Source organism: Aotus nancymaae, unplaced genomic scaffold (assembly GCF_030222135.1).
Source record: "Aotus nancymaae isolate 86718 unplaced genomic scaffold, 86718_ANA_hifiasm-v0.15.2.pri h1tg000011l, whole genome shotgun sequence".
Taxonomy (NCBI): Eukaryota; Metazoa; Chordata; class Mammalia; order Primates; family Aotidae; genus Aotus; species Aotus nancymaae.
Window position 1 is genome coordinate 57,701,826 of NW_026988422.1, and position 28,000 is coordinate 57,729,825.

Genomic DNA, 28,000 nt, shown 5'->3' on the forward strand with positions numbered 1-28,000 from the left:
GTAGATTAAATATATATATATATTTTTTAGATGGAGTCTCACTCTGTTGCCCAGGCTGGAGTGCAGTGGCACAATCTCGGCTCACTACAACCTCTGCCTTCCAGGTTCAAGTGATTCTCCTGCCTCAGCCTCCTGAGTAGCTGGGACTACATGCACATGCCACCACGCCTGGCTAATATTTTCTATTTTTAGTGGAGACTGTGTTTCACCATGTTAGCCAGGATAGTCTTGATCTCCTGATCTTGTGATCCGCCCACATCAGCCTCCCAAAGTGCTGGGATTACAGGTGTGAGCCACTGTGCCCGGACAGATTACATAAATTTTTAAAGCAATATCCACACAAATGTCTATTATACTAATGCAAATACAAATTTGTGTCTCTTTTAGTGTGGAGATCTATAGGTTGCCTTTTGAAGTAAGCAGCCTAGCCAAAATGTGTACTATTTTTTATGTAAGAGTAAGCAAAGTGACCTTGTTACTCTTGGCTTTGGATCACAGGTGGGAAGTCAGAGTCATTATAACCTAGGGGACAAAGGCTTATAAGGAAATATGAAATGATTTTTTTAAAGCCATGTTTTTCTCTTTGAGTTTTTTATTTATAATTTGTTATTCATAATCTATTAGTACAATGTAGAATTTTGAGAAATTTCAAATAAAGCCACATTAGAGCACAAAGAAAATAAAATACTGACTTTTTAGCTGCAATCACATGAATATAACTGATGAGGTTTTTTTTCATCTAAGAAATAAGAAACTCTCTGAGTAGCAAATAGCTGGCCAGACAAGTTGTTTCTAATTAGAGCAGCACAATTCTGATTAGTGTGTTTTTTTTAAGAAGGGATTTTCCTTAAATGTAAGGAAAATGTTAGGAGTCTCTGTGACTATATTTAATTCCATTTGGAATTTAGACAATAATGACCTTTGATTCAACCCAGCTTATAGTTGTTGGATTGGATTAAATATCACTACCAGTTGCCAGCTGTGATAACAGCTAAAACAAGGGGCAGTGTAGTCTCAAATTATAAATTTCTATTGCCTCATCTTTAGGAAAGCAAAAAAAAAAAAAAAAAAAAGGACCCAGTAGGATCATCGTGTATTTTACACAAGTTTCAGTCACCTTAAGTGATTAAAGGTTTTGATATTCTATCCAGTCAGGTGGTAGTAATAAGCCTCAAATCCACAGATTACACAATATTTTCAAGGTCTTTTTAAAATTATCCTTAATTCACCGAATAACCTCCATAGAGTAGGTTAGCACTATCCAAGTGACTAGTAAGGAAGCAGGAAAATAGAAGATTCAACTGGGATGGTACTGCAAAAAGAATCCATTCTGTTCAGCACCTGAATTTCTGTTCTGACCTTAAGTTTAGATATATCAAAGAAACAAAAAGCATAAAGGTGGCTGGGTTCGCTGGCTCATGCCTGTAATCTCAGCACTTTGGGAGGCCGAGGTAGGCGGGTCACCTGAGGTTGGGAGTTTGAGACCAGCCCAACCAACATGAAGAAACCATGTCTCTACTAAAACTACAAAATTAGCCACGTGTGGTGGCACATGCCTATAATCCCAGCTATTTAGGAGGCTGAGGCAGGAGAATTGCTTGAATCTGGGAAGTGGAGGTTGCGGTGAGCCAAGATCACATGATTGCACTCGAGCCTAAGCAACAAGAGTGAAACTCTGGCTCAAAAAAAAAAAGCATAAAGACAGTTGAACTACTGGCAGAAGACTGTCAAAGCATTTTTTTAAACCACTTTACGTCCTGTAAAGCTTTGAAATTCCTTAGTCCCAGTCAATTGCTCTACATGAAGAGTTCTTTCATTAAAAAGTATCACTAATGAGAAATACAGGCAAGAGAAAAGAATACATAAACAAGTAATAATATCAGGTTAGATTTGCTTAAGGCAGGTGTCTTACCCATTTTCATGGTTGGAACACTCCTTGATTTCTGGACCTATTTTACTTTTGAAATAATTTTCAAATTATTTGCATCTGAATTAATGGCTGAAGCATTAATAATTGCTGAAGAGAACCCTGAAACTTAATACTTAGCACATATAACAAAAAGTTGATTTATCCATTGTTTACTGAGGTATCCTTGAGAAATGACCTTAAGAAGCAGGAGCAGTGACAATGACAGAATTAAATAATGGTCATGAATTACTAGGAAACAAAGTGGCATTGAGCAGAAAAGTAAGAAGTTGTTGCCATAAATTTGGGATACATAAAAATGGATTATATCTTGTATATTGTGGGATAAAAGAGGGGTGCAAGAAAACTTTGTAGGTCTCTCCCAGTGGCATTTATGTAGGGCTGTGTTTAAGGATCAACCAAAAGCAGTGAGTTATTTCTATCCTGTTTCCCCATCTAAGAGTTCTTCTTGCAATTACTGGAACATCATCTTTTCAATTTTTTTTTTTTTTTTTTTTTTTGGAGATGGAGTTTTGCTCTTGTTACCCAGGCTGGAGTGCAATGGCACAATCTCGGCTCACTGCAACCTCCGCCTCCTGGGTTCAGGCAATTCTCCTGCCTCAGCCTCCTGAGTAGCTGGGATTACAGGCACGCGTCACCATGCCCAGCTAATTTTTTGTATTTTTAGTAGAGACGGGGTTTCACCATGTTGACCAGGATGGTCTCGATCTCTTGACCTCGTGATCTACCCACCTCGGCCTCCCAAAGTGCTGGGATTACAGGCATGAGCCACCGCGCCCGGCCCTACTTTTTCAAATTTTTAAATAGAGATGGGGTTTCACCATGTTGCCCAGGCTGGTCTTGAACTCCTGGGCTCAAGCAATCTGCCCACCTTCGCCTCCCAAAATCCTGGGATTATAGGCATGAGCCACCGTGTCTGGCCAGAACATTTTCTTTACATACACTGACTTTTCTCCCCTTTGAGTCATCAGAAAAGGGGATAATTTTTAGAAATCAGGTTTAAGCACTCATTTCAGATAAGGATTTCATGGTTACAACAGTTACCTCAAAAATAGAAGTATGAAGAGTAAGTGAAAAATCTGGTTTCAGATTACACTAGGCAGCTCCCTACAGAAACTTTGTAGGGGCTAATAGTCCTGAGGAAGATTTTAGTTAGTATTCCAGTCCCATAGATCTGATCTGAGCAAAGTTGAAAAATAAATCTGGTCAAAAATAAAGGGAGATTACTCAGGATGGACTGAGTCTTAAACAAACTTGTTTCTAACGGCCCATGGTAGGCATGACGACAGCAGGTGAGGAGAGTGTAGCATCTTCTTCTTTCCATTGAGAGGTAATGGTCTTTAACTGAGTGTAGAATTGGATGCCCTGAGAAAAACAGAAAAAAGGTTAGCATATATTTCTGGGGTTTCATGATTCTTCTTTTAATTAGCTTTTGAAAGAGGTATTATAAAGTGCTACGTTCCTAATTGAGTAATGCAACCCAAATCCAACATATTGTTCATAAGGTAATTGATCTAAAACATTTAACATAATATCTGGCAGATAGTAAACAATCAAACCTTAGCCATCATTATTATGCTGAAACTAGTATTTCTTTCTTTCTTTCTTTCTTTTTTTTTTTTGAGATGGAGTCTTGCTCTGTCACCTAGGCTGGAGTTCAGTGGCATGATCTCAGCTCACTGCAACCTCTGCCTCCTGGATCCAAACAATTCTCCTGCCTCAGCCTCCCAAGTAGCTGGGATCACAGGTGCATGCTACCGCGCCTGGCTAATTTTTTGAATATATTTTTAGTGGGGATGGCGTTTCACCACCATGTTGGCCAGGCCAGTCTCGAACTCTTGGCCTCAAGTGATCCGCCCTCCTCAGCGTCCCAAAGTGCTAGGATTACAAGTGTGAGCCACTGTGCCCCCGGCTGTAATATAGTAGACCATTTCTTTATTTTTTTTGAGATGGAGTCTTGCTCTGTTGCGCAGGCTGGAGTGCAGTGGCGTGATCTTGGCTCACTGCAACCTCTGGCTCCCAGGTTCATGCAGTTCTCCTGCCTCAGCCTTCTGAGTAGCTGGGATTACAGGTGTTTGCCACCACACCCAGCGATTTTTGTATTTTTAGTAGAGATGGGGTTGGCCAGTCTGGTCTTGAACTCTTGACTTCAGTTGATCTGTCCGCCTCAGCCTCCCAAAGTGCTGGGATTATAGGCAGAAGCCACTGCTCCCATTTCTGATAATTATCAGAGATCATGAGCTCTATATTGAAGTGGCAAACCCAAAGTATCTTACAAATCTAAGTAAAATGTCTGATATTATACAAATTAACTTCTAAATTACCTATGACATGAGCCCCAAAATTCAGCGCTCTCTGTATATAGATAGATATAGTTTATTTTGTAAGAGTAGGCTTGAGCAAAAGAGACTCTGTCTCAAAAAATAACTAACTAACTAAATAAATAAATGGGAGGATGGGCAGGGAACAGTTTTAAACAATAGTTGTACTCTGTTTTGCTTTAAAGAAATGTTTGTTACTAGTATCAAATTGGTCATTTTTACAAAAGCTGTGATTAGGCCAGGTGTGGTGGCTCACACCTGTAATCCCAGCACTTTGGGAGGCTGAGGCGGGCAAATCACCTGTGGTCAGGAGTTTGAGACCAGGCTGGCCAACATGGCAAAACCTTGTCTCTACTAAAAATACAAAAATTAGCCAGGTGTGATGGTGCATGCCTGTAATCCCAGCTACTCAGGAGGCATAGACAGGAGAAATGCTTGAACCCAGGAGGTGGAAGTTGCAGTGAGCTGAGATCACACCACTGCACTCCAGCCTGGGTGACAGCAAGACTCCATCTGAAAAAGAAAGAAAAACAAACAAACATAAAAGCTCAAAATAAACAAAAAACCAAAAGCGGTGACTAATACACTAACTGGATAATTAGCCTCTAAATACCAAGGTGTTGACTTCTTAGTTATTTGGCCACACTGTCATAATATGATGCAATCCCATTGTTAATTTTTTAATAACCCAAACATAAATAAAATAAAAAAGTCCCACATCCCCTGCCCTCTGGCAGGATGCAGCTGGCACAGAAAAAAAAAATTATTAACCTATAAAAGGGGAGACTTGTATAGAAAAAGACATAATTTATTAATGAAGGTTAAAATGGCTGTATTCCTATGGGACTACAAAGAACTTTCCCTAGCCTGTTTGTTCAACAAATGTTTGGGCAGCCTGCTCTGTGCCAGGTACTGCAGATATGTAAATAACAACTACAGTGTGATGAGTGCTTCTTTACATGGCTTAAAGAGCTGTAGATGAGTCAACTGCCTGCCTGCCTCTTTAACCTCATTTCTTCCCTTTCTTCTCATTTGCTCACTGTGCTCCAGCCCATTTCCACTATTGACATGTGCCATGTTTCTTCCTGCCTTAGGACATAGCACCTGCTGGCAGATGTAGCAATAGTAATAATTTTTTTTTTTTGAGACAGAGTCTTGCTCTGTTGTCCAGGTTGGAGTGCAGTGGTGCAATCTCAGCTCACTGCAACCTCTGTCTCCTGGGTCCAAAGGATCCTCCTGCCTCAGTCTCCCAAGTAGCTGGGATTACAGGCACCTGCCACCACACCTGGCTAATTGTTGTATTTTTAGTAGAGAGGAGGTTTTGCTATGTTGGCCAGGCTGATCTCAAACCCCTGACCTCAGGTGATCTGCCCGCCTCAGCCTCCCAAAGTACTGGGATTATAGGCATGAGCCACTGTGCCTGGCCCACAGCAGTCTTTACATTATGAAATATATAGGTACTACTGTTATTCCTTTTATACGTGAATAAATTTAAGGGATAAAGAAGGTATCCCTGCCAGGTGCAGTGGCTCATGCCTGTAATCCCAACACTTTGGGAGGCCAAGGCAGGTGGATCATCTGAGGGCAGGAGTTCAAGACCAGCCTGGCCAACATGGTGAAACCCTATCTCCACTAAAAATACAAAAATTAGCTGGGTGTGGTAGTGGGTCCCTGTAATCTCAGCTACTCCGGAGGCTGAGGCAGGAGAATTACTTGAGCTTGGAAGGCGGAGGTTGCAGTAAGCTAAGATTGCACCACTGCACCCTAGCCCAGGCATCAGAGCAAGACTCTGTCTCAAAAAGAAAAATAAATAAATAAAATAAATAAAAGAAGGTATCCTCCAAAGTCACACAGCTAATAACTGGCTGAGCTGGGATTTGAACGCAGGCAATTTGGTTCCAGATCTGCTTTACTTTTCCTCTTCAGTGCTATATTCATAGTGCCTAAAATAATGTCTGCTACAAAGAAAGTGTTCAATAAAATTTTTTGTAAGTGAATAACTATTACAGAAAAAATATGTGCAATGGGAACACACTGGGGGCACACCACCCAGCACTGAAGAAGGGGTGGTGGTGGTTGGAGGAGGTTTTCTGGAGGGCCCATTCTTTAAAGTGAGACTTGACAGATGACTGGGAGTTAGATGAAAGGGGAGAGATGGAGAAGAGGGTCACAAGATGAGGAAATGGCATATACAAAGGCTTGGACTTCCCCATGCTCTTTCCTCAAAACTTTGTTACTGTGAGTTATTCAGGAAGAAGCAGCTTTGGCAAAATTTTGTTAACTTTTAAATCTTTTTTAGGTAACTTTCTGAGAAGCACTGATTATGACCCCACAGATGCTGCTGGCAGGCCCTTCCTTGCAGAATCCTGGCTCTTGAATATCTTTAAGAAAATTTCTTAAAGGAAAAGACAAGAATTTTAACTCAAAAGTTACCTGTTTGCCATAGAAATTGGTGTCTCCTCTGAAGGAAGATCGAGAGCCGGTGAATGAGAACATTGGCAAAGGCACTGGAATGGGAACATTCACTCCCACCTAAAAGAGAACAAATCCATGTTGTATCCTAAGGACAAAGGAACTCTCCATTTAGAAGCACCAGTTTCCAATACCCACCTTTTTCCCCATCCTCTACCTCATGAACTTTCATTCCTGAGGAAGGAAATAGGGCACTGTGGGAGGTCATGGAGGCAATCTTAAACCAATGACTCACCATTATTTACTGTTTCCTCTTAGGAAATAGAAAACGGATATAAGAATCTCTTAAAAATTCTGTTCACAAACCTGTCCGACATCCACCAGGTGGGCATATTTCCGAGCAGTGGCTCCATTGGTGGTGAAAATGGCAGTTCCATTTCCATATGGGTTGTTATTTACAATCTGGATGGCTTCATCCAATGTTTCTGTCTCCAGAACCACAAGAACTGGACCAAAAATCTCCTCTTTGTAACAGGTCATATTTGGCTGCCAGGAAGGATGCATCGAGAAAAGAAGTCAGCTTTTTGGATTCGGAGTATTTTATGTTTATTTGGTACTTTCACTTACTACACATCATTTACATGGACAACTTTCATATTAGTAATCTCTTTTCATTTCAAATTACCTACTTTTAAAAAAAAGTCCTCTCTTAACTGTGTTCCATCTTCTAAGCTACCAATCATATAAACAACTTGGAATATCAACAATAACCACACTTCCTTTAAGGCACTGTATTTTTAGTTCATGACCCATCATTAGCTTCCTTTTTACTACCTGAACAACTTGTTTCATCCAATTGTTATCAAAAGGTTCCATGAAAATTTATTTTTTAATAAAACCAATATATATTATACCAGGAGAATTTTTCTCTTTATAGAAACTCCAAGCTGTTTTCTGTAACATAAATAATCCATTCTTATTCACTCCTTCCTTTGCCTCCCAAATAAGTCTGCATGTTTATATTTTGATATCAGGTCACACTTAGACACTCAAAACATCATCACTGCAGCTAATGTTTGTTGCTGATAAACAGATTTTTCTATATGGTTCTGTGGCAAGAGATTTCATAATTTCTGCTACACTTCAGCACTTGGTGATTCACTATTATATATGAATTTCAAAAAACTTCATAATCTCAATTTTTAAGTCATATTAGCTGAGAGACTTTCAAAGTTTTGATAAATAAAAATTGACAAGTCAATTATTTTCTCATGTTCAATAAATATTGGGTGGTTTGATATAGTGGTTGAGATACTGCAGTAGTCATAAGCTAGGCATAAAGAGGGAGAGGGAAGAGAAAACATTAACAAACCAGTATAAGATAAGATAGCATTTGGTAAACTATAGCCTGTGGGCCCAAATGTGGCTTGCTGCCTGTTTTTGTACAGCCCCCAAGTTAAAAATGGTTTCTGCATTTTTAAATGGTTGAAAAAATATTTAATCATATATAAAATGACATGAAATTCAAACTTCAATGTCTATAAAGTTTTATTGGAACACAGCCACACAATGTTTATTGCTGATCTCACACTACAATGTCAGATTTTCGTTGCAACAGACACTATATCCCTGCAAAGCTGAAAATATCTATTTGTTTGTTTATGGAAAGTTTGCAGACTGCTGGTATAGTGGAAAGAGTTTGGTTGGGAGTTAGAAGGGGAGACTCATTCAGATTGCATATAAAATAACTGATCAGTCCTGGCAAGAGATGAGGTCTTAGTCATTAAGCATTTTCATTAATAAATTAAAGGGATGAGATTCTATAGCCTTTAAGGTGCCTTCAGCTCTCATATTTGTGAAACCAAACTTGTTCACCTTGACATTCGAGATGATGGTTGGTCCAACAAAGTTGCCATTTTCATAGCCTTTCACTTTAATTTTTCGTCCATCAAGAAGGATGGAAGCTCCCTCCTTTGTTCCACTGTCAATCAGATTACAGACTCGCTCTTTGGCCTGGGGAGTGATCAGAGGGCCAAGATCAGCTCCAGGCTGATCTCCTGTAAAACAACACAGAAGTATTTAAGGTCCTCATTAACATAAATTGTGACTGCTGCCAGGGCTCCTGCCTGTAATCCCAAAGCTTTAGGAGGCCAAGGGAGGAGGACTGCCTGAGCCCAGGAGTTCAGACCAGCCTGGGCAACAAAGTGAGACTTCATCTCTACAAAAAATAAAAAAATAGCCAGGTGGTGGTGCACACCTGTGGTCCAAGCTGCTCAGGAGGCTGAGGCAGAAGGACCACTTGAGCCGAGGAGTTTGAGGCTGCCGTGAGCTAGGATGGCACCATTGCACTCCAGCTTGGGTGACAGACAGCCTCTGCCTTAAGAAAAAAAAAGACTGCTAATAAGATGAATCCAAATGACAACTACAGTATAAAGACAGGAAATGGCCAGAATAGACATGATTGTTCCCACTGGCCAAGGCCAGTGCTAGAACCCAAGAGTTTAGTGCCACATATGCAAAATCTAAGCAAGCTAGGCAGGTGACTGATTACCTGCATTGACTCTCAGGTTTTTGGCACGCTCCACCAGCTCTGGCAGCCACTTCTTAGCTTCTCCCACAAGGACTGCTGTTGAAAGAGCCATGCAGCGCTGACCAGCAGCTCCAAATGCTGCCCCAACCAGCTGGTTCAGGGTATTTTCCTTATTGGCATCTGGCATGACTACCCCATGGTTCTTGGCTCCCTAAATACAGAAAGCACATGAGTCTTCCTTGGCCAATACAATTATGCTAAGAAATTAAGCAATGGACCAGGTGAGGTGGCTAATGCCTGTAATCCCAGCACTTTGGGAGGCTCAGGCAGGTGGATCACCTGAGGTCAGGAGCTCAAAACCAGCCTGGTCAACATGGAGAAACCCCGACTACAAAAAACAAAAACAAAAAAAATTATAGCAATAATGCCAGTAATCAGCTGAAAAGCAAAACGGAAGGTAGACCTCTTAATACAGAATTTCAAGAAAGAGGCCGGGCACACTGGCTCACACCTATAATCCCAGCACTTCAGGAGGCAGAGACAGGCAGATCACCTGAGGCCAGGAGTTTGAGACCAGCTTGGCCAACGTGGTAAAACCCCGCCTCTACCAAAAATACAAAACTTAGCCTGGTGTGGTGGTAGGCACTTGTAATCCCAGCTACTTGGGAGGCTGAGGTATGAGAATTGTTTGAACCCGGGAGGCAGAGGTTGCAGTGAGCTGAGAGCACACCACCACACTCTAGCCTGGGTGACAGAGTGAGACTCTGTCTCAAAAAAAAAAATAAGATGATTAACATGACTTAGAATGAAACTCCTCAAAAAGTCCATTATTAAAACATTCAGGATGACATGGTAATTAAGAAACACTGACACTGAAGTGAGATGAGTGGCCACTCTGCTTAAGGTCTATTCCTAGGTAATTTTAATATATAGAACAGATATTAGAGAAAAAAAGGAATAAGAAGTCACCATATTGGCTTGAACCCTCTTGCCATGTCTTGATCCTCTCTCGAAGATATACTCTCCTGCCTGGTTGGATCCCACAAAGCTGATTGCTTTAATGTCCGGATGATCGCAAATAAAATTTACAGCTTTAAGAAGAAAATAAATGAATCCTCAAAACGAGCAAATGGATTCTCAACATGGCAAACTTCCCCTTTCCCCGCTGCTACGGATTTGAAGTTTTCCTGTGTTTGTTTTTCTATACTGGATTCTCATTGTGAAGTTCTCTTCTTCTTTCTTTTAAATTCTATTTAGCCAGGTGGGCAACGGTGGTGCACACCTGTAATCCCAGCACTTTGGGAGGCCGAGGCAGGTGGATCACCTGAGGTCAGGAGTTCGAGACCATCCTGGCCAACATGGTGAAACCCCATCTCTACTAAAAATACAAAAAATTAGCCAGGCGTGGTGGTAAGTGCCTGTAATCCCAACTACTCGGGAGGCTGAGGCAGGAGAGTTGCTTGAACCTGGGAGGTGGATGTTGCAGTGAGCCGAGATTGTGCCATTGCACTCCACCCTGGGCAACAAAAGCAAAACTCTATCTCAAAAAAATTAAAAACTATAAATTCTATTTAGCCTCTTTCCTTTCATGATTTTTCTCATTTGCTATTCCAGAATTTCCACTTCTAATCTAACTTATTTTGTGTGATAGGGTCTCACTGTTTCACCTAGGCTGGAGTGCAGTGGTGCCATCTTAGCTCACTGCAACCTCTGTCTGCCTGGCTCAAGCCATCTTCCTACCTCATGGGATTACCTGCACATGCCAGCATTCCTGGCTAATTTTTGTATTTTTTTTACAGAGACAGATGTTTTGCCACATAGCCCAGGCTGGTCTAGAACTGCTGGGCTCAAGCGATCCACCTGCCTTTGCCTCCCAAAGTGCTGGGATCACAGGTGTGTGCCACTGTGCCTGGCCTTAATCTAACTTTGAAAGCTGTAACTCCTATCTTCCTCCAAAATAACAGCCTTTGAATACTGAATCCTTCCTTTTTGTCCTTTAAGAATAATAATAGGCCATGCACGGTGGCTCACACCTGTAATCCCAGCACTTTGGGAGGCCAAGGCAGGTAGATCACCTGAGGTTAGGAGTTTAAGACCAGCCTGACCAACATGGTGAAATGCTGTCTCTACTAAAAATACCAAAATTAGCTGGGCATGGTAATCCCACCTATTCAGGAGGCTGAGGCAGGAGAATTGCTTGAACCTGGGAGGTGGAGGGTGCAGTGAGCTGAGATTGTGCCACTGCACTCCAGCCTGGGTGACACAGCAAGACTCTTTCTCTGTCTCAAAAAACAAAACAAAACAAAACAGAACAAAACAATATTTCCTCAATGGCGGCTATGTACTAGGACACTCAAATACTATTGTGCCCTCATGTGAGAGGTAATATAGCATAATTTTTTAAAGCAAAAATCAGAGTCAGTCTTCCTGGATGGGTATACACATCCTGGCTTTGACATTTTCTAGCACTGTGACTTTGGGCTAATTACTTAATTTCATTATGTATCTTTTTTCTCTTCTGCAAAATAGAAAAATAATATCTAACTCAAAGTGTGATTATAAAGATTAAATAATATATAAAAAGCACTAGGAACAGTGCCTGACACACAGAAGCACTATTTAAGTATTAGCTATTATTACATGAATTAGAAGGCCTTCAGTATCTCTGAGATCTACAAATTATCTGAGTTAAATATCCTCATGAAAAAAAAATTCTTTTTAATCTTATCTGTATCTAGCCCTAATCCAGATTTCTAGTGTCCCAATATGTACTGTAGGACCAGAAGCACTGCTATTCCCCAGTCATTTACCTCAGTGCATGAAGATGGCAAAATCATCAACAAATATGGAGGTTAAAATGAGTAAATCCTTTTCTCCTTACAAGTAGTTTCCCTATGCTAAAACATCCAATCATCACTCAACACCTTAATTTTTTGGTAGTCAGATTATGTAGCCATATGTAGAAGGGCAGTTACCTTCATGTTGTCCATGGATGATATTTAATGTTCCATCAGGGGCACCAGAATCCTGGAGCAACTTAGCAAGAAGCATAGTTGCTCCAGGGACTCGCTCAGATGGTTTCATTAGGAAGGTATTTCCACACACCATCGCCATGGGAAACATCCAAAGGGGGATCATGGCGGGAAAATTGAATGGAGCAATGCCTGCACACACTCCCAGAGGCAGACGGTAGGAATAAAGGTCCATGTCTTTGGTGATGGATGGCATGGTCTCTCCCATCATGAGGGATGTCACACTACAGGCATGCTCAACCACCTCTGGAACACAGAAGTCAGGCCATCAGCTCTCCACACTGTGTACTAGTTAGCTTTGTCATGTTCTCTTCAGCCCTGAGGACAGAGAGTGGCTCAGGCCAATGAAGGGACACAGGGTACACTAACTGGACCTTCCAAGTTAAGGGTTTGTGCAAAATGAGATTCTCCGAATGGGAAAATACAGCAATACGTATATACCTACTGGAAGATCATTTGAGTAAAGAGTAAAGTAAATCAGTCTTAGGGACACTGAGTACTGCCATTTTTCACTAGTATTAAAAAACATATCATAGGATGGCAAAATTTATATAAAGAAGAAGCAACCTCCCATTCTGGGATCTCTGCCTCCCATCTTCCTTTGCTCCTTCCCAAAAGTCCCATAAGGGGCTCCCAGCTTACGAAGGCCTCGAAATACATCTCCTTCAGCATCAGCTAGGGTCTTCCCTTGTTCCAATGTGATTAACTTGGCAATTTCTTTCTAGAGAGAAAACACATAAATAGAAATTAATGAAAGAATGTTCCTCTTTTAAATTCTCAGATAGCCAAGGAAGAATAAGACTGGAAGAGATGCAGTACAAGGGGGAGAGGCATGATCAACGTCTCTGCATACTGCAGAGTAAGGGAGGGTCGCTGAAAAAGTCTCTGTGAGAGTGACAAACATGCCCTAGGCAACAGTTTGGAAAATCATACCATTCAGATTTCATACCAAGTTTTCTTTAATAAGTTGTTGATAGCGGAGCAAGACCTGCTGACGGCTTAATATTGAAGTGTCTGCCCATGCAGGAAAAGCATGTTTGCAGGAAACAATGGCTGCATCCATTTCTGCCTTGGTGGCCTGAGGGACCCGACCAATTACCTCATTGGTGGCCTGATGAGAAAAGTAAGCACATGATCCTTTGCCCCTGACTCACTTTCTTCACTGTACATTTATTCACAGAAGCGGTACTATGTGCTTTATAACAGACACCCAGGTCCCTACTTGCCCATCATTTCCCTATAATTCTAGGCTCATTAAGTTGAAGTCCTAAAGCAGCTTTGCTTACTGGGTTGTGGATATCGATCCATTTGTCACTTTTGGATTCAACAAACTTCCCATCAATGAAGAGCTTTACAGTTGGCTGGAAAAAAAAAACAAAACATGAAACTTTGCTTTGTTTTCCCCTTTCCCTTTCACCAAAAGGAAAGAAAACAGGTTGATAATGGAATCTTCTGGTCTTTAGAAATGTTCCCACTAGGAAAGGGACACAGAGACACATAATATCCTTGTCTATTGTGTGTGTGTGTGTGTGTGTGTGTGTGTGTCTGTGTTTGCGTGTGTGTGTCTGTGTTTACTTATTTTTTTTGGAGACACGGTTTCGCTCTTGTCACCCAGGCTGGAGTGCAATGGCACGATCGCAGCTCACTGCAACTTCTGCTTCCTGGGTTTAAGCGATTCTCCTGCCTCAGCCTATCGAGTAGTTGGGATTACAGGTGACCGCCACAACACCCGGCTAGTTTTTGTATTTTTAGTAGAGATGGGGTTTCACCATGTTGGCCAGGCTGGTCTCAAACTCCTGACCTCAGGTGATCCATCCACCTTGGCTTCCCAAAGTGCTAGGATTACAGGCGTGAGCCTCTGCACCTGGCCCTTGTTTATTTTTATTTTTTGAGATATGGTCTCACTCTGTCATCCAGGTTGGAGTACAGTGGCATGATCATGACTCATTGCAGCCTCAACCCCCAGGGCTTAGGTGATTCTCCTACCTCAGCCTCCTGAGCAGCTGGGACTATAGGCACATGCTACCATGCCCAGCTAATTTTTTGTATTTTTCGTAGAGACAGGGCTTGGCCATGTTGCCCAGCTGGTCTCATACTCCTGGGCTCAAGAGATCTATCCGCCTCAGTCTCTCAAAATGCCGGGATTACATCGTGAGTCATCATGCCCAGTGTATAGTATATATTAAGATACGGCAGAGCCTCTTGATACTGTGATCTCTCTCAGAATGGGAAATTCCCTGCTATTCATACACTGGAACTTCATGACTGGAAACATGACATTGTGAAGCTTAAACTGAAAAAGCAGCAACTCTGTTAACAAAGATTAGGTATTATGACTTTTTGGCCCAGCTGACTGTTACATTACTGTGAGCATATATTACCTGTATGATCAAAAGATTTTTGGCTAGGCACAGTTGCTCACACCTATAATCCCAGCACTTTGGGAGGCTGAGGCAGGTGGATCACCTGAGGTCAGGAGTTCGAGACCAGTCTGGCCAACATGGTGAAACCTTGTCTGTACTAAAAATACAAAAATTAGCTGGGTTTGGTGGTGTGCACCTATAATCCCAGCTACTCGGGAGGCTGAGGCAGGAGAATTGCTTGAACCTGGGAGGCAGAGATTGCAGTGAGCTAAGATCATGCCACTGCACTCCAGCCTGGGCAATAGAGCAAGACTCTATCTCAAAAAGAAAAAAAATTTTTAAAAATGTTTCTATGTATTTTTTTCTGAGATATAGCTCACTTTCACTAATTTTTTTTTTTCTTTTTTAGCTGTGGTCTCACTTTGTCACCCAGGTTGGAGTACAGTGGTACAATCTTGGCTTACTGCAACCTCTGCCTCCCAGGCTCAAGCAGTCCCCTCACCTCACCTCCCACAAGGAGCTGGGACCATAGGTGTGCACCACCACACCTAGCTAATTTTTTGTAGAGATGGGGTTTCACCATGTCGCCCAGGCTGGTCTTGAACTCCTGAGCTTAGGCAATCCACCCACCTCAGCCTCCCAAAGTGCTGGGATTACAAGTGTGAGCCACTGTGCCCAGCCTCTTTCACCAAATTTTTAAAGCAGTCTGTGAGCCAAAAAATTGTGGAGATCTCCTGTGGTACAGTGTGTGCATACTTCTATATGGAAAGAATTTTGAGCAATAATTCTTATTTATTAGATTTTAGGTACTTGAAGTGGTTGACAGAGAGATGATCTGTAAAAACCACTCTAAAGGTTGTTAAGAAGACAACTATCTGGCAGGGTCAGTATAATCTCCAGGAGCCATGAAAATGTTTATATCTTTTGACACAGTAATCCTATTTCAGGAGGGAAATAATCCAGAAGGAGGAAAAAACTATATAAATAAATGTTTGTTTTATAATATGGAAAACTTAAGCAATCTAAATGTTATACAGAGAAACTATTAATTCAGGCTATAACTATTTGATGGAATATTATTGCAGCCATTAAAATTATAAAGACTGTCTTGCAATATTGACAATGCTTACTATATAGATCTAATATTAGAAAAGAAAACCAAGATAGAAAGTTTCACATACACTCTCATGACAATTACATAAAGAAGATGAATAGAGATACCCAAAAACTATACTGAATTTTATAGTCAACTCTTCCTTCTCAGAAGTCAACTTTTATGCCAAATAAACTCACCACTGAAGAAGAGAAGGGAGATGCTGAATACCAGGGGGATTTCACTTTGGAAGAAACCTGTAAGGCAAAAGAATGATTGTTTTGGGAAATGAGAGCAGAAAGTTATTTAAAATTTAGCAAATAGTTGCTATATGCTGAATATCATACTAGCTACTGTGGGGGTATGGAAAAGGACTTGATGTTTACTCTCAAAGGCCATATAAAGAGAAAAGATGGGGCTGGGCGCGGTAGCTCATTCCTGTAATCCCAGCACTTTGGGAGGCCAAGGCAGGAGGATCATGAGGTCAAGAGATGGAGACCATCCTGGCTAACATGGTGAAACCCCATCTCTACTAAAAATACAAAAAATTAGCTGGGCGTGGTGGCGCGTGCCTGTAGTCCCAGCTACTTGGGAGGCTGAGGCAGGAGAATCACTTGAACTCGGGAGGCAGAAGTTGCAATGAGCCAAGATCATGCCACTGTACTCCAGTCTGGTGACACAGCAAGACTCCGTCTCAAAAAAAAAAAAAAAAAAAAAAAAAAAAGAGAAAAGATATGAATCTATGACACACAGCAAACTATGAACAAACAATAAACCAAAATAATCATGTCCTATATTCCCAGGATAGTACTGATCAAAAAAAATCTTTTTGTCATTGTATTTTCCTAATTTGGGCCTGGCAAATATACCATAATTCTAACAATAAGAAAATACTTAGCACGGTATCTAACACAATAGGTACTGAATTTAAGATTATATAAAATCAATGTGCTGGGCGTGGTGACTCATGCCTGTAATCTCAGCACTTTGGGAAGCTGAGACAGGTGGATCACTTAAGTCTAGGTGTTCAAGACCAGCCTGGGCAACATGGGAAGATCTTGTCCACAAAAAATACAAAAATTAACCAGGCAGTGGTGGTGCATGCCTGTGGTCCCAGCTACTAGGGAGGCTGAGGTGGAAGGATTGCTTCAGCCCAGGTAGTTGAGGCTGCAGTGAGCCATGATTGTGCCACTGCACTCCAGCCAGGGAAACAGAGTGAGACCCTGTCTCAAAAAAAATTTAAAAACAAACAATAAAATCAAGATAAATATAAATATACTATAAATAAAAGTATATAATCAATATAAGTATAAATCAAATGGTGTATAACCAAATGCAATTAAAATATGTCCATACAGATACTTGAAAAATGAATGTTCAAAAGACCTTTAAAATTTGTAGTAGCCCAAAACTTGGAAACAACCCAATGTCCACCATGGGATGGATGAATAAGGAAACTAATATGGTATATTTATACACTGGAATACTACTCAGCAAGAAAAGGAATGAACTACTGATACATGCAATACAAATAATCATAGTAATTATGGCAAAAGACAGAAGTTAGGTAACAAGAGTACATACTATATGATCCTATTTATGTAATACTAGAGAATGCAAACAAAAGTCTGTAACATCAGAAAGCAGAACAGTAGTTACCTGGGGATGAAGAGGGAAACTTCTTGGGGTGATGGACATATGTTCATTATGTTGATTGTGATGATGTTTTCACAGGTGTATACAAATGTTAAAACTTATCAAACTGCATTTTTTATGTACAGATTGTTTTATGTCATTTTATTTTAATAAAGCTGAAATAAGCTTTATTGAAATACTATAAGTACGTTATAGGAAAATGCTATACATACTTATTGAAATGCTGTAAGTACATTATAGGAAAAAATGTGTTGGATAGACAATAGTTGATGGAGTAAAATCAGTAAATAGGGAGGGAGGCTCAGTTTCAACAAGATAACTCTCAAACTGTAACTCCCTAAAAAAATGTCTGTATAGCCCAGGCGCGGTGGCTCATGCCTGTAATCCCAGCATTTTGGGAGGCTGAGGCGGGCTGATCACCTGAGGTCAGGAGTTTGAGACCAGCCTAACTAACATGGAGAAACCCCATCTCTACTAAAAATACAAAATTAGCCCAGTGTGATGGTGCATGCCTGTAATCCCAGCTACTCAGGAGTCTGAGGTGGGAGAATCGCTTGAATCCGGGAGGCAGAGGTTGCAGTGAGCCAATATCTCACCATTGCATTCCAGCCTGGGCAACAAGGGTGAAATTCTGTCTCAAAAAAAAAAAAAAAATTCTTTTTTATGTTATCAAAGTTGATTTTTTTTTTTTTTTTGAGACGAGAGTTTCGCCCAGACTGGAGTGCAGTGTCATGGTCTCAGCTCACTGCAACCTCTGCCTCCTGTGTTCAAGTGATTCTCCTGCCTCAGCCTGCCAAGCAGCTCAGATTATAGGTGTCTGCCACCATGCCCAGCTAATTTTTTTTTTTTTTTTTTTTTTTTTTTTTGAGATGAAGTCTAGTTCTGTCGCCCAGGCTGGAATGCAGTGGCGCCATCTGGGCTCACCGCAACCTCCACCTCTCAGGTTCAAGCCATTCTCCTGCCTCAGCCTCTCGAGTACCTGGGATTACAGGCGCCTACTACCATGCCCAGCTAATTTATTTATTTTTAGTAGAGATGGGGTTTCACTGTTTTGTCCAGGCTGGTCTCAAACTCCTGACCTCGTGATCTGCCCACCTTGGCCTCCCAAAGTGTTGGGATTACAAGTGTTAGCCACCACGCCTGGCTTTTTTTTTTTTTTTTTTTTTTTTTGAGATGGAGTTTTGCTCTTGTTGCCCAGGCTGAAGTACACTGGCATGATCTTGGCTCATGGCAACCTTCACCTCTCCGGTTCAAGCGATTGTTCTGCCTTAGCCTCCTGAGTAGCTGAGATTATAGACACCTGCCACCATGCCCAGCTAATTTTTTAATTTTTTTTTTTAATTTTTAGTAGAGACAAGGTTTCACCACCTTAGCCTAACTGGTCTCGACTCCTGACTTCAGGCGATCCACCTGCCTCAGCCTCCTAAAGTCCTGGGATTACAGGTGCAAGCCACTGCCCCAGCCTATATCTATGTTATCAAAGTTGATTTAAGACATACTTAAATCAATGATTTAAATGAGCAAACTAAAATACCCAGGACTGGGATATAAAGGAAAGCCGCAATCTAATTATCTTTTATCTTGCCTGAAAAGGGAGTTGGTTAACCACAGAGTTTAGGGCTGGTGCCTGCAGCACTGCTCAGAGGAAAAGTTTGTGGTCCTTTGGTCCAGCAGACAATCCTTCCAAATACATTTGCTTGCTCTCCTATTCCCTACCAAAGCCATTTCAAACCACTGACACTCTTCCAGAGCCCACCATGTCTTCTTTATAACCATGTTCCCAATACCAACATAGTACCTGGTAGGTAGTAGGTGTTCAGTAAATATCTGCTGAATAAAATAGAAGCCCACTGCTGTCTGCTTCCTACCCCAAACTAGGTTAAGAGGGTTTTTTTTTTGGTCAGGCGCAGTGGCTCACGCCTGTAATCCCAGCACTTTGGGAGGCTGAGGTGGGAGGATCACGAGGTCAGGAGTTCGAGACCAACCTGACCAACATGGTGAAACCCCGTCTCTATAAAAAAAAAATTAAAAAAATTTTTAAAAAAGAGTTTTTTGTCCTCCCATTGCAGCCAATACTTCAGGCTTATCTCTCTGTGTTGTAAATGTTTGGTGTCTCATTCCGTTTTGTGTTGCCATAACAAAATACCCAAGACTGGATAATTTATAAGGAAAAGTAGTTTATTTAGTTCATGATTCTGTGGGCTGGGAAGTTCAAGCGAATGGCCCTGGCTTCTGTCCTGTGTCATAACAGAGAAGATCAAAGGGGAAGCAGTCCTGTGTGAAGAAGCAACACTGGAGGGGTATCCTGGCTTTATAGCCCACTTTCACAGGAACGAATCCATTCCCATAGGAACTAATCCAGTCTCAAAAGAGCAAGAATTCACTCAGTACAGCACCAAGCCATTCATGAGGGATCCACCCCCATGACCCAAACACCTCCCATTAGGTCCCAACACCACCACACTGGAGATTAAATTTCAACATTAGTTTTGGTGGAGACAAACCAACCATATCCAAACCATAGTACCTAGGTAACTTATCTGTTACCAAGAAAGATGGTCAGTTTCAGGAGGGTAGACACTGTATCCGACTTGTTCACCTGCTTTACAGAGTTAAAAATTATAATTGATCAGGACTGTCCAGTTATGGAAAAGTAGTTAGCACAAAGTTGGTACTCATTAAATATTATTATTATGTCACTGTAAATAATCACATGGTAGCTTGTGCCTGTAGTCCCAACTACTTGGGAAACTGAGGCAGGAGGATCTCTTGAGCCCAGTTCAAGACCAGCTTGGGCAACATAAGACCCCATCTCTATAAATAATAAATATATGTTTATTATTATTATTTTTAAGATGAAGTTTCTCTCTTGTTGCCCAGGCTGGAATGCAATGGCGCAACCTCTGTCTCCCAGGTTCAAGCAAGTCTCCTGCCTCAGCCTCCCAAGTAGCTGGGATTACAGGCATGCGCTAGCATGCTCATCTAATTTTGTATTTTTTTTTTTTTTTTTAAGTAGAGACAGGGTTTCTCCATGTTGGTCAGGCTGGTCTCAATCTCCCGACCTCAGGTGATCTGCCCACCTTTGACGCCCAAAGTGCTGGGATTACAGGTATGAGCCACTGCGCCTGGCCCAGCTTTATCTTAAAACTCCCAACTCTACTACTTCCTCATGCCCTTTCAGGAGCTGACTTTTGTTTTTCTTACTTCAGAGCACACAGAAACCATCAGATGAGAACTTCTCAACTTCCTAGTAGCAAACCTACAACTTCCTAGTAGAACTCTACCGAATGGAGAAGGTACCCAGCAAGCTCCATGCAGGAAAAGTGACTGAGACAGTGGTGCATGATCAGTATGTGTGGACTGGATGAAGAGGTATATGCTTTTTTTTTTTTTTTTTTTGGAGACAGGGTCTTGTACTGTCTCCTAGACTGGAATACAGTGGTATGATCATACCCTCCAACTCCTGGGCTCAACCATCTTCCTGCCTCAGCCTCCCAAGTAGCTGTGAACTACAGGCACGCACCACCACACCCTGCTAGTTTGCTGTTACTATTTATTATTATTATTATTATTTTTGAGTCGGAGTCTTGCTCTGTCGCTCAAGCTGGAGTGCAATAGCACGATCTCGGCTCACTGCAACCTCTGCCTCACCGGTTCAAGCAATTTTCCCTGCCTCAGCCTCTTGAGTAGCTGGGATTACAGGTGCCTGCCACCATGCCTGGCTAATTTTTGTATTTTTAGTAGAGATGGGGTTTCGCCTTGTTGGTTAGGCTGGTCTCGAACTCTTGACCTCAGGTGATCCGCCTGCTTTAGCCTCCCAAAGTGCTGGGATTACAGGCATGAGCCACCCCACCCGGCCATTTCCTTTAATTTTTGTAGAGACAGGATTGTGCTGTTTTGCTCAGGCTAGTCTCACACTCTTGGAGTCAAGCAATTCCTCCTGTCATGGCCTCCCAAAGTGCTGAAATTACTGGTATGAGCCACTGCGCCCAGCTATTATTCTTCTGTCAAAAGCTAATCACTGCACCAGTGCTCTAAAGCCAGTCTGCCATCCCAAAAGCTCAGAAATTTCTATCAATTATCCTTCTTTACTGTACTGCAAACCTCTCTACATCCAAGAGGCCCTTTATTAGCATATTATACTAAAAAAAATCCTGCTTCTTTCTCAAACCCAAATCCCCATCTCTTAACCACTGTCTTCTTAAAAGCCAAACTTCTTGAAAGGGTTCTCCACTAATTTTATTTCCTCATCTCTCACAACTCTTCACTCTACTCCAACCTTCATGAGTGAACACCAGTGATCTCCTATATCCTATGGACCTTTCCCAGTGCTCCTTGTACTTGACTGCTCAGCAGAGGTGATATGGTTAACCATGTCCTCTTCCTGAGCCCCCTTTTCATCTGCCTTCTGTGATGCCCTGGTGCCTCTTTTGTTGACTTATCCTCCTCTATTTGGCCATTAATTCTCCTTTTTTTTTTTTTTTTTCACTCTGTCACCCTGGCTGGAGTGCAGTGGGATGATCTGGGCTCACTGCAATCTCCACCTCCTAGTTTCAAGTGATTCTCGTGCCTCAGATTCCCGAGTAGCTGGGACTACAGGCTTACACCACCATGCCCAGCTAATTTGTTTTTTTTTTTTTTTTTGAGACAGTCTCGCTCTGTCACCCAGGCTGGAGTGCAGTGGCGCGATCTCAGCTCACTGCAACCTCCACCTCCTGGGTTCAAGAGATTCTCCTGCCTTAGCCTCCTGAGGAGCTAGGATTACAGGCATGCGCCACCACGCCAGCTAACTTTTTGAATTTTTAGTAGAGATGGGCTTTCACCATGTTGGCCAGGCTGGTCTCAAATTCCTGACCTCAAGTGATCTGCCTGCCTCAGCCTCCCAAAGTGTTCGGATTACAGGTGTGAGCCCCTGCACCTGGCCAAATTTTTGTGCTTTTAGTAAAGACAGGGTTACACCATGTTGGCCAGGTTGGTCTTAAACTCTTGACCTCAAGTGATTTGTCTTGGCCTCTCAAAGTGCTGGGATTACAGTTGTGAGCCACTGCACCAGGCAGCCATTAACTCTTTAAGTTTCTCAAGGCTTGGTCCTAGGCCTTCTTTTCTTCTCATTCTGTATATGCTCCTTGGGTGATTTTATCAATTCTCATGGCTTAATTATCTAGATCCTGATGATGCAGAACTCTTGAGTCCTTAGCCAGAATTTTCCTCTTCAGATGATACCCATGTAATTATCTTCACTACATCTCTATTTGGATGTTACTTAGGCACATGTTAAAAGAGGTGGCTGGGCACAGTACCTCATTCCTATAATCCCAGCACTTTGGGAGGCCGAGGTGGGAAGATCACTTGAGTCCAGGAGTTTAAGACCTGCCTGGGCTACACTGAAAGATCTTGCTCTGTCGCTCAGGCTGGAGTGCAATGGTGCAATCTCAGCTTACTGCAACCTCCACCTTCCGGGTTCAGGTGATTCTCCTGCTGTAGCTTTCTGGGTAGCTGTGATTACAGGCATGTACAACCATACCTGGCTAATTTTTTGTATTTTTAGTAGAGATGGAGTTGTGCCATGTTGGCCAGATTGGTGTCGAACTCCTGGCTTCAAGTGATCCACCCATCTCAGCCTCCCAAAGTGTGGGGATTATAGGCGTAAGCCACATCACCTGGTCTCTACAGATAATTTTAAAAATTAGCTAGGCATGGGCCAGGCACAGTGGCTCACCTGTAATCCCAGCACTTTGGGAGGCCAAGGTGGGTGGATCACCTGAGGGTAGGAGTTCGAGACCAGCCTGGCTAACATGGTGAAACCTCATCTCTGCTAAAATTATAAAAAATTAGCCTGGCATGGTGGCACATGCCTGCTGTCCCAGCTACTCGGGAGGCTAAGGCAGGAGAATCTCTTGAACCTGGGAGGTATAGGTTGCAGTGAGTCGAGATCATGCCATTGCACTCAAGCCTGGGCAACAAGAGTGAAATTATGTCTAAAAAAAAAAAAATTAGCTGGGCGTGGTTGTGTGCACCTGTGGTCCCAGGTACTTGGGACAATAAGGCAGAAGGATCACCTAAGCCCAGGAGAGCGAGGCTACAGTGAGCTGTGATTATGCCACTGCACTCCAGCCTGGGTGACAGCTACTCTTTACCAAATTGCCCAAGGAGAAACCCAAGTACTCTTCTAATTTTTTCATCTCTCTGCAGAGAATCAAAAAACCCCTGGAAATCTGTCCTAGAATTGTTTGAAACACATCACTTTCCTCCAGCCCTCCTGCCATTATCCTGGTCTCTACCAACACTGTCTCTCACTTGACCAGAATTTTCCTCTTCAGATGATATCCTTGACCTTCAGTAATAGCTTCCTAACACCTCTCTCCCTCCCTCCCTTCCTCCCCGCCTCTTTCTTTCTCTCTTTCTTTCTTTTGTGCGACAGTCTCACTCTGTTGCCCAGGCTGTAGCTCAGTGTAGCCTCAATCTCTGGGGCTTAGGTGATCCTCCTGCCTTATCATCCCAAGTACCTGGAACCACAGGTGCATAGGACCACACTCCCAGGCTCAAGTGATCCTCCTGCCTCAGTCTCCCAAATTCCTAGGATTAGAGGCACATGCCACCATGCCCGGCTAATTAAAATATATATTTTTTTTTTGTAGAGATGGGGACTCCCTATCTTGCCAGGGCCAGTTTTGAACTCTTAGGCTCAAGTGATCCTCCTGCCTGGGCCACCCAAAGTGTTGAGATTACAGGCTTGAGTCATTGCACCCACCCTACTCTTAAACTTTTGGAATCTAGTTTCCATCCCATAATCAGATGGTCTTTCTAAAATATAAATCTGGTCAGATTATTCCCTTGTTTAAAATTCTTCATTGGCTTTCCACTGCCCTTGGGAAAAAGACTAATCCCCTTGATGTTGCTTAGAAAACGCTACATAGTATCTTTGTTCTCTAGTACATAGCTGGCTACTTTCCTCCCTGCTCTCTATCCTCTGCTATTTAACATGCATTTTGCTTTCTTTGCTCTTGCACATGCTGCTCTCTCTTGCCTGGCTCATTCCTACTCCTTTAGGTCCCCACTCAGCCATCATCACTTTCTCTAGGAAGTTTCAACTTCAGGTCTATGGTAAGCACCTGACTGTGAAGTTCATAAATCACCCAAATTCCTTTATTCCTCATCTCACACTATGAAATAACAGCTTGTTTAATTATTTTCTCTCCTTTTAAATCACTAGATTGTTGTGTCCCCAACCCCTAGCACGATTCCTGGAATAGAGTAAGTACTTGATAGTAATATTTTGCAGAATGAAAGAATGAGTACTTACCAAACAATCATTTGATATTCTTTCAGTACTCTCTCATTATAGGGCAGACAATGCACTGATCAACCAACTTGAGCATTCTAGGCCACTTAAATTTTATTTTTTCACTGCTGTTAAGAGGACGTAAAAAGCACTACATCTGGTATAATAAAACATATTCATACAGTTTTTTTTTTTTGAGATGAAGTCTCGCTCTTGTCCCCCAGGTTGGAGTGCAATGGCATGATCTCAGCTCAGTTCAACCTTCACCTCCCAGGTTCAAGCCATTTTTCTGCCTCCCAAGGAGCTGGGATTACAGGTGCTGGCCACCATGTCTGGCTAATTTTTGCATTTTTAGTAGAGACAGGGTTTCACCATGTTGGCCAGGCTGGTCTTGAACTCCTGACCTCGTAAACCGTCTGCCTCGGCCTCCCAATGTGCTAGGATTACAGGCATGAGCCACCACATTTGGCCTTATATAGTTTTTTGACAGGTTGATCTCCTATCTTTTCTTCAATTCCTAAGAAACACCCATTAGCATTGTTGTGAAGAAACTATCCTGTCTCCAGTCACCCCAAACTTCTGCTCCCTAGATGTTTATTTCCTACTTGCTATATCCTTTACCAGGAATTCCCTCCCATCCTGGTTCATGGTCTGCTAGACCTGCAACACTTGGCTCTTTCCCTAGGTCCCCACAGTATCCCAGGTACTCCTATTGTTTATCACTTATTGTAGTACAATAAAGGAGCTTTCAGTGAGCATTTTACTAAAAGCCTGTGTCAGTGACTAACATAGAAAGAGATGGCAAGATTTAAGTTCTGAATTTCCCGCCCCATCAGTTACTAGTTCTGTAACCATATCACTGAAAGTGCAAGTCATTACATCTCTATAAGACTAATTTTCTTTGCCGGGTGCATTGGTTCGTGCCTGTAGTTCCAACACTTTGGGACACTGAGGTGGGAGGATCACTTGAGTTTAGGAGTTCAAGACCAGCCTGGGCAACATGGCAAAACCCTGTCTCTATAAAAAATACAAAAATTAGCCAGCATAGGGGCACAGCCTATTTTTGCAGCTACTTGGAAGGCTGAGGTGGGAGAACCACTTCAGCATGGGAGGTAGAGGCTGCAGTGAGTTGTGTGATTGTACCACTGCACTCCAGCCTGGGTGACAGAGCGAGACCCTGTCTCAAACATTCTTTTATCCCTGAATGGGAATGATATCACAAAGAAGAAGAGAGAAGTTTTAGGTTAAGTTTTCCTACTCTCCAAAGCAGAGAAAAATAAGCTGAATACTTAAAATAATTGAAAACTTGAACTCTCTTCTTTATAAATCCCATTTAATAGTCCTCTAATATTCATGGCTGCCAGAATCTAGGCTATTTTTTTTTTTTTTTTTAATGGAGTCTTGCTCTGTCACCCAGGCTGGAGTGGCATGATCTTAGCTCACTGCAACCTCTGCCTCCCGAGTTCAAGTGATTCTCCTGCCTCAACTTCCCAAGTAGCTGGGATTACAGTTGCCTGCCACCACACCCTGCAAATTTTTGTATTTTTAGTAGAGACAGGGTTTTAACATGTTGGTCAGGCTTGTCTTGAACTCCTGACCTCAGGTGATCCATCCACCTTGGCCTCCTAAAGTACTGGGATTACAAGTGTGAGCCACAGTGCCTGGCCTCTAGGCTACTTTTTATTAAACTTTTAATCAAAGTTTCACATTACAACAACTCCTAGTTGGCTGAGGATTATTTTATCTGTTCTTTTCCAGGTCACTTCAGAAGTTTCTCCAAATGAATCAGAAAATACATAGTGTCTGTTTCCAAAATAAAGTACATGGAAAGAGATTCTTCTCCTTGATGGAAAAGGACAAAATATTTTTTTAAGGTTCTCGATGACTCATTGTGATAGGAGGGGAAGAAGAGGCAAAGGGAAAAAGCCAATTTCAGTAAAAGATTTCAAGAAGTTGGTAAGAAAAATACAGGGTGGAAACTTTGTTTTCCTGCTACCAAAAAAGGATACTAGAACAGAACGAGGATCAAAGCAAGAAATATGAGTGAGGCCAGATCATCTGGCAAACTCTTCAAACTCATCTTTCGTACCGCCCCCATTAAATAGCATATTTAAACATGAACCTTTGCTGACTCTGCCAAGAATCTTAAAAATGCCCAAGTTTCTGTAGTAGAACTCACTGAAACCTGGTGAATACTAATATTACCTAAAAGCCCAGCAATATAGGGGAAATTCTCAGACTGGATGTAATGAATAAGAAGGGCAATGTCGTTTCTTGCAGATTTGTTTCTTGCCTGCAGTAAATCTTGCCTCGTACTCTAAATCCTTGCTAGACTATATAAACAGAGTTGGAGATTACAGGCCTCAGGCATGCAACTCCTGTAGCTTTGTCATTTCTCCTTTGGCTGGCTTCAGAGAAGAATCAATCCCCCAAGGGCAGAGATGATGAGGGTGTGTGACACTAGAAGAGCTGATTTTGGGGTGGGAACTTTGACTTCTTGTCTTACTTGGCTCCCACTTTCTATCACCTGTTTTAAAGATGTTTAGTACCTTGAACGTACATGGAACACACTGGTAGCGTTAACTATGTGCCCTTATCTACCCTATGTAGATGTGCCCTATCTATGTAAACTGTTAGCTGAGAGAAAGTTTAGCTGAAAGTTTTGGCAAGAAAGGGCACAACCCAGTCTATGGAAAATACAAAGAGCCACACTTGGGGAAAATAGCTTGACAAATGGCTGCCTTTGGTGAATACCTGGAGTACAGTTCTAGAAGGAGGTTCAAAGTTCATACACTGACCCTCTCCCCTCGCGTCCCCTCTCCCCCTTACCTCGGATCACGGAAAGTGAAGTAGGGTGGGGGAAGGGAGCAATGGCTACGTGGACGCTCACGGCAGAGGACAGAGTAACCAAAAAGAGAAGTTCCCGAGGGAGAGAAGGCTGGTGCAGGGGTGAAAGGGAAAGACGGTGGGCGGATGGAGAGGTGAGGGCAAGAGAGTGACAGCAGGGACCGGGCAGGGCTGGAGGAGAGTGGGCGAGAGCCAGAAAAGAGGAGGCTCAGGAGTAAAAGGGTGTAAGGCCAAGAGTAACAGCTCAGGGTGGGATCCGTGACGAGGGAGGGTATGAAGTGAGGGCTGAGCATGGGACGGGGCCGCACAGGTCGGGTAGGAACACGAGGTCCGGCCAAAAATGGGCTGGGCCAAGAAGGTAGTCCCGCCTGAGGATGGTTCAGGGAGTGGACGGAAAAGATCCAAGTCCTGGCTTCATGGTCCCTTGGCACCACCCTCACTCGCCTGCAGGATCCGGGCTCGCACTGCCGCCGCCGCCACCACTGCCGCCATGGCTCTCGGCCGCCCTAGCTCCGCACCCCGAGCCTCTACTGCCCA

General features: G+C 42.5%; 2 protein-coding genes across 3 annotated transcripts in view; one reads left to right on the top strand and one right to left on the bottom strand.

Moving 5' to 3' along the window:
- BBOF1 (basal body orientation factor 1) overlaps positions 1 to 8,189 on the top strand; it is a 53,248-nt gene extending 45,059 nt beyond the window's left edge. For both annotated transcript variants that reach the window (XM_021675028.2, XM_021675027.2), the window contains one exon: positions 6,548 to 8,189. In XM_021675028.2, coding sequence (XP_021530703.2) covers positions 6,548 to 6,559 — 12 coding nt within the window. In that variant the 3' untranslated portion in view covers positions 6,560 to 8,189. The remainder of the gene's footprint in view (positions 1 to 6,547) is intronic.
- ALDH6A1 (aldehyde dehydrogenase 6 family member A1) lies at positions 575 to 28,000 on the bottom strand. The gene is made up of 12 exons (XM_012438248.2): positions 27,908 to 28,000; positions 15,879 to 15,935; positions 13,509 to 13,583; positions 13,172 to 13,333; positions 12,865 to 12,943; positions 12,166 to 12,468; positions 10,160 to 10,281; positions 9,212 to 9,401; positions 8,536 to 8,717; positions 7,027 to 7,206; positions 6,682 to 6,780; positions 575 to 3,292 (listed from the first exon to the last, which is right to left on the bottom strand). The coding sequence occupies exons 1-12, from the start codon at positions 27,953 to 27,955 to the stop codon at positions 3,188 to 3,190; spliced, it is 1,602 nt and encodes a 533-aa protein (XP_012293671.2). The 5' UTR covers positions 27,956 to 28,000; the 3' UTR covers positions 575 to 3,187.

What these genes read in the sequence shown, in the direction of transcription:
- ALDH6A1 (XM_012438248.2), bottom strand. Translation starts at nt 27,955, where the DNA reads ATGGCGGCAGTGGTGGCGGCGGCGGCAGTGCGAGCCCGGATCCTGCAG. An exon ending in AGATGTATTTCGAGGCCTTC is followed by an intron (nt 12,469 to 12,864) that starts GTAAGCTGGGAG and finishes TCTGTGTTCCAG; the next exon opens with AGGTGGTTGAGCATGCCTGT. An exon ending in ACCTGGTGGATGTCGGACAG is followed by an intron (nt 6,781 to 7,026) that starts GTTTGTGAACAG and finishes GTTCTCTTTTAG; the next exon opens with GTGGGAGTGAATGTTCCCAT.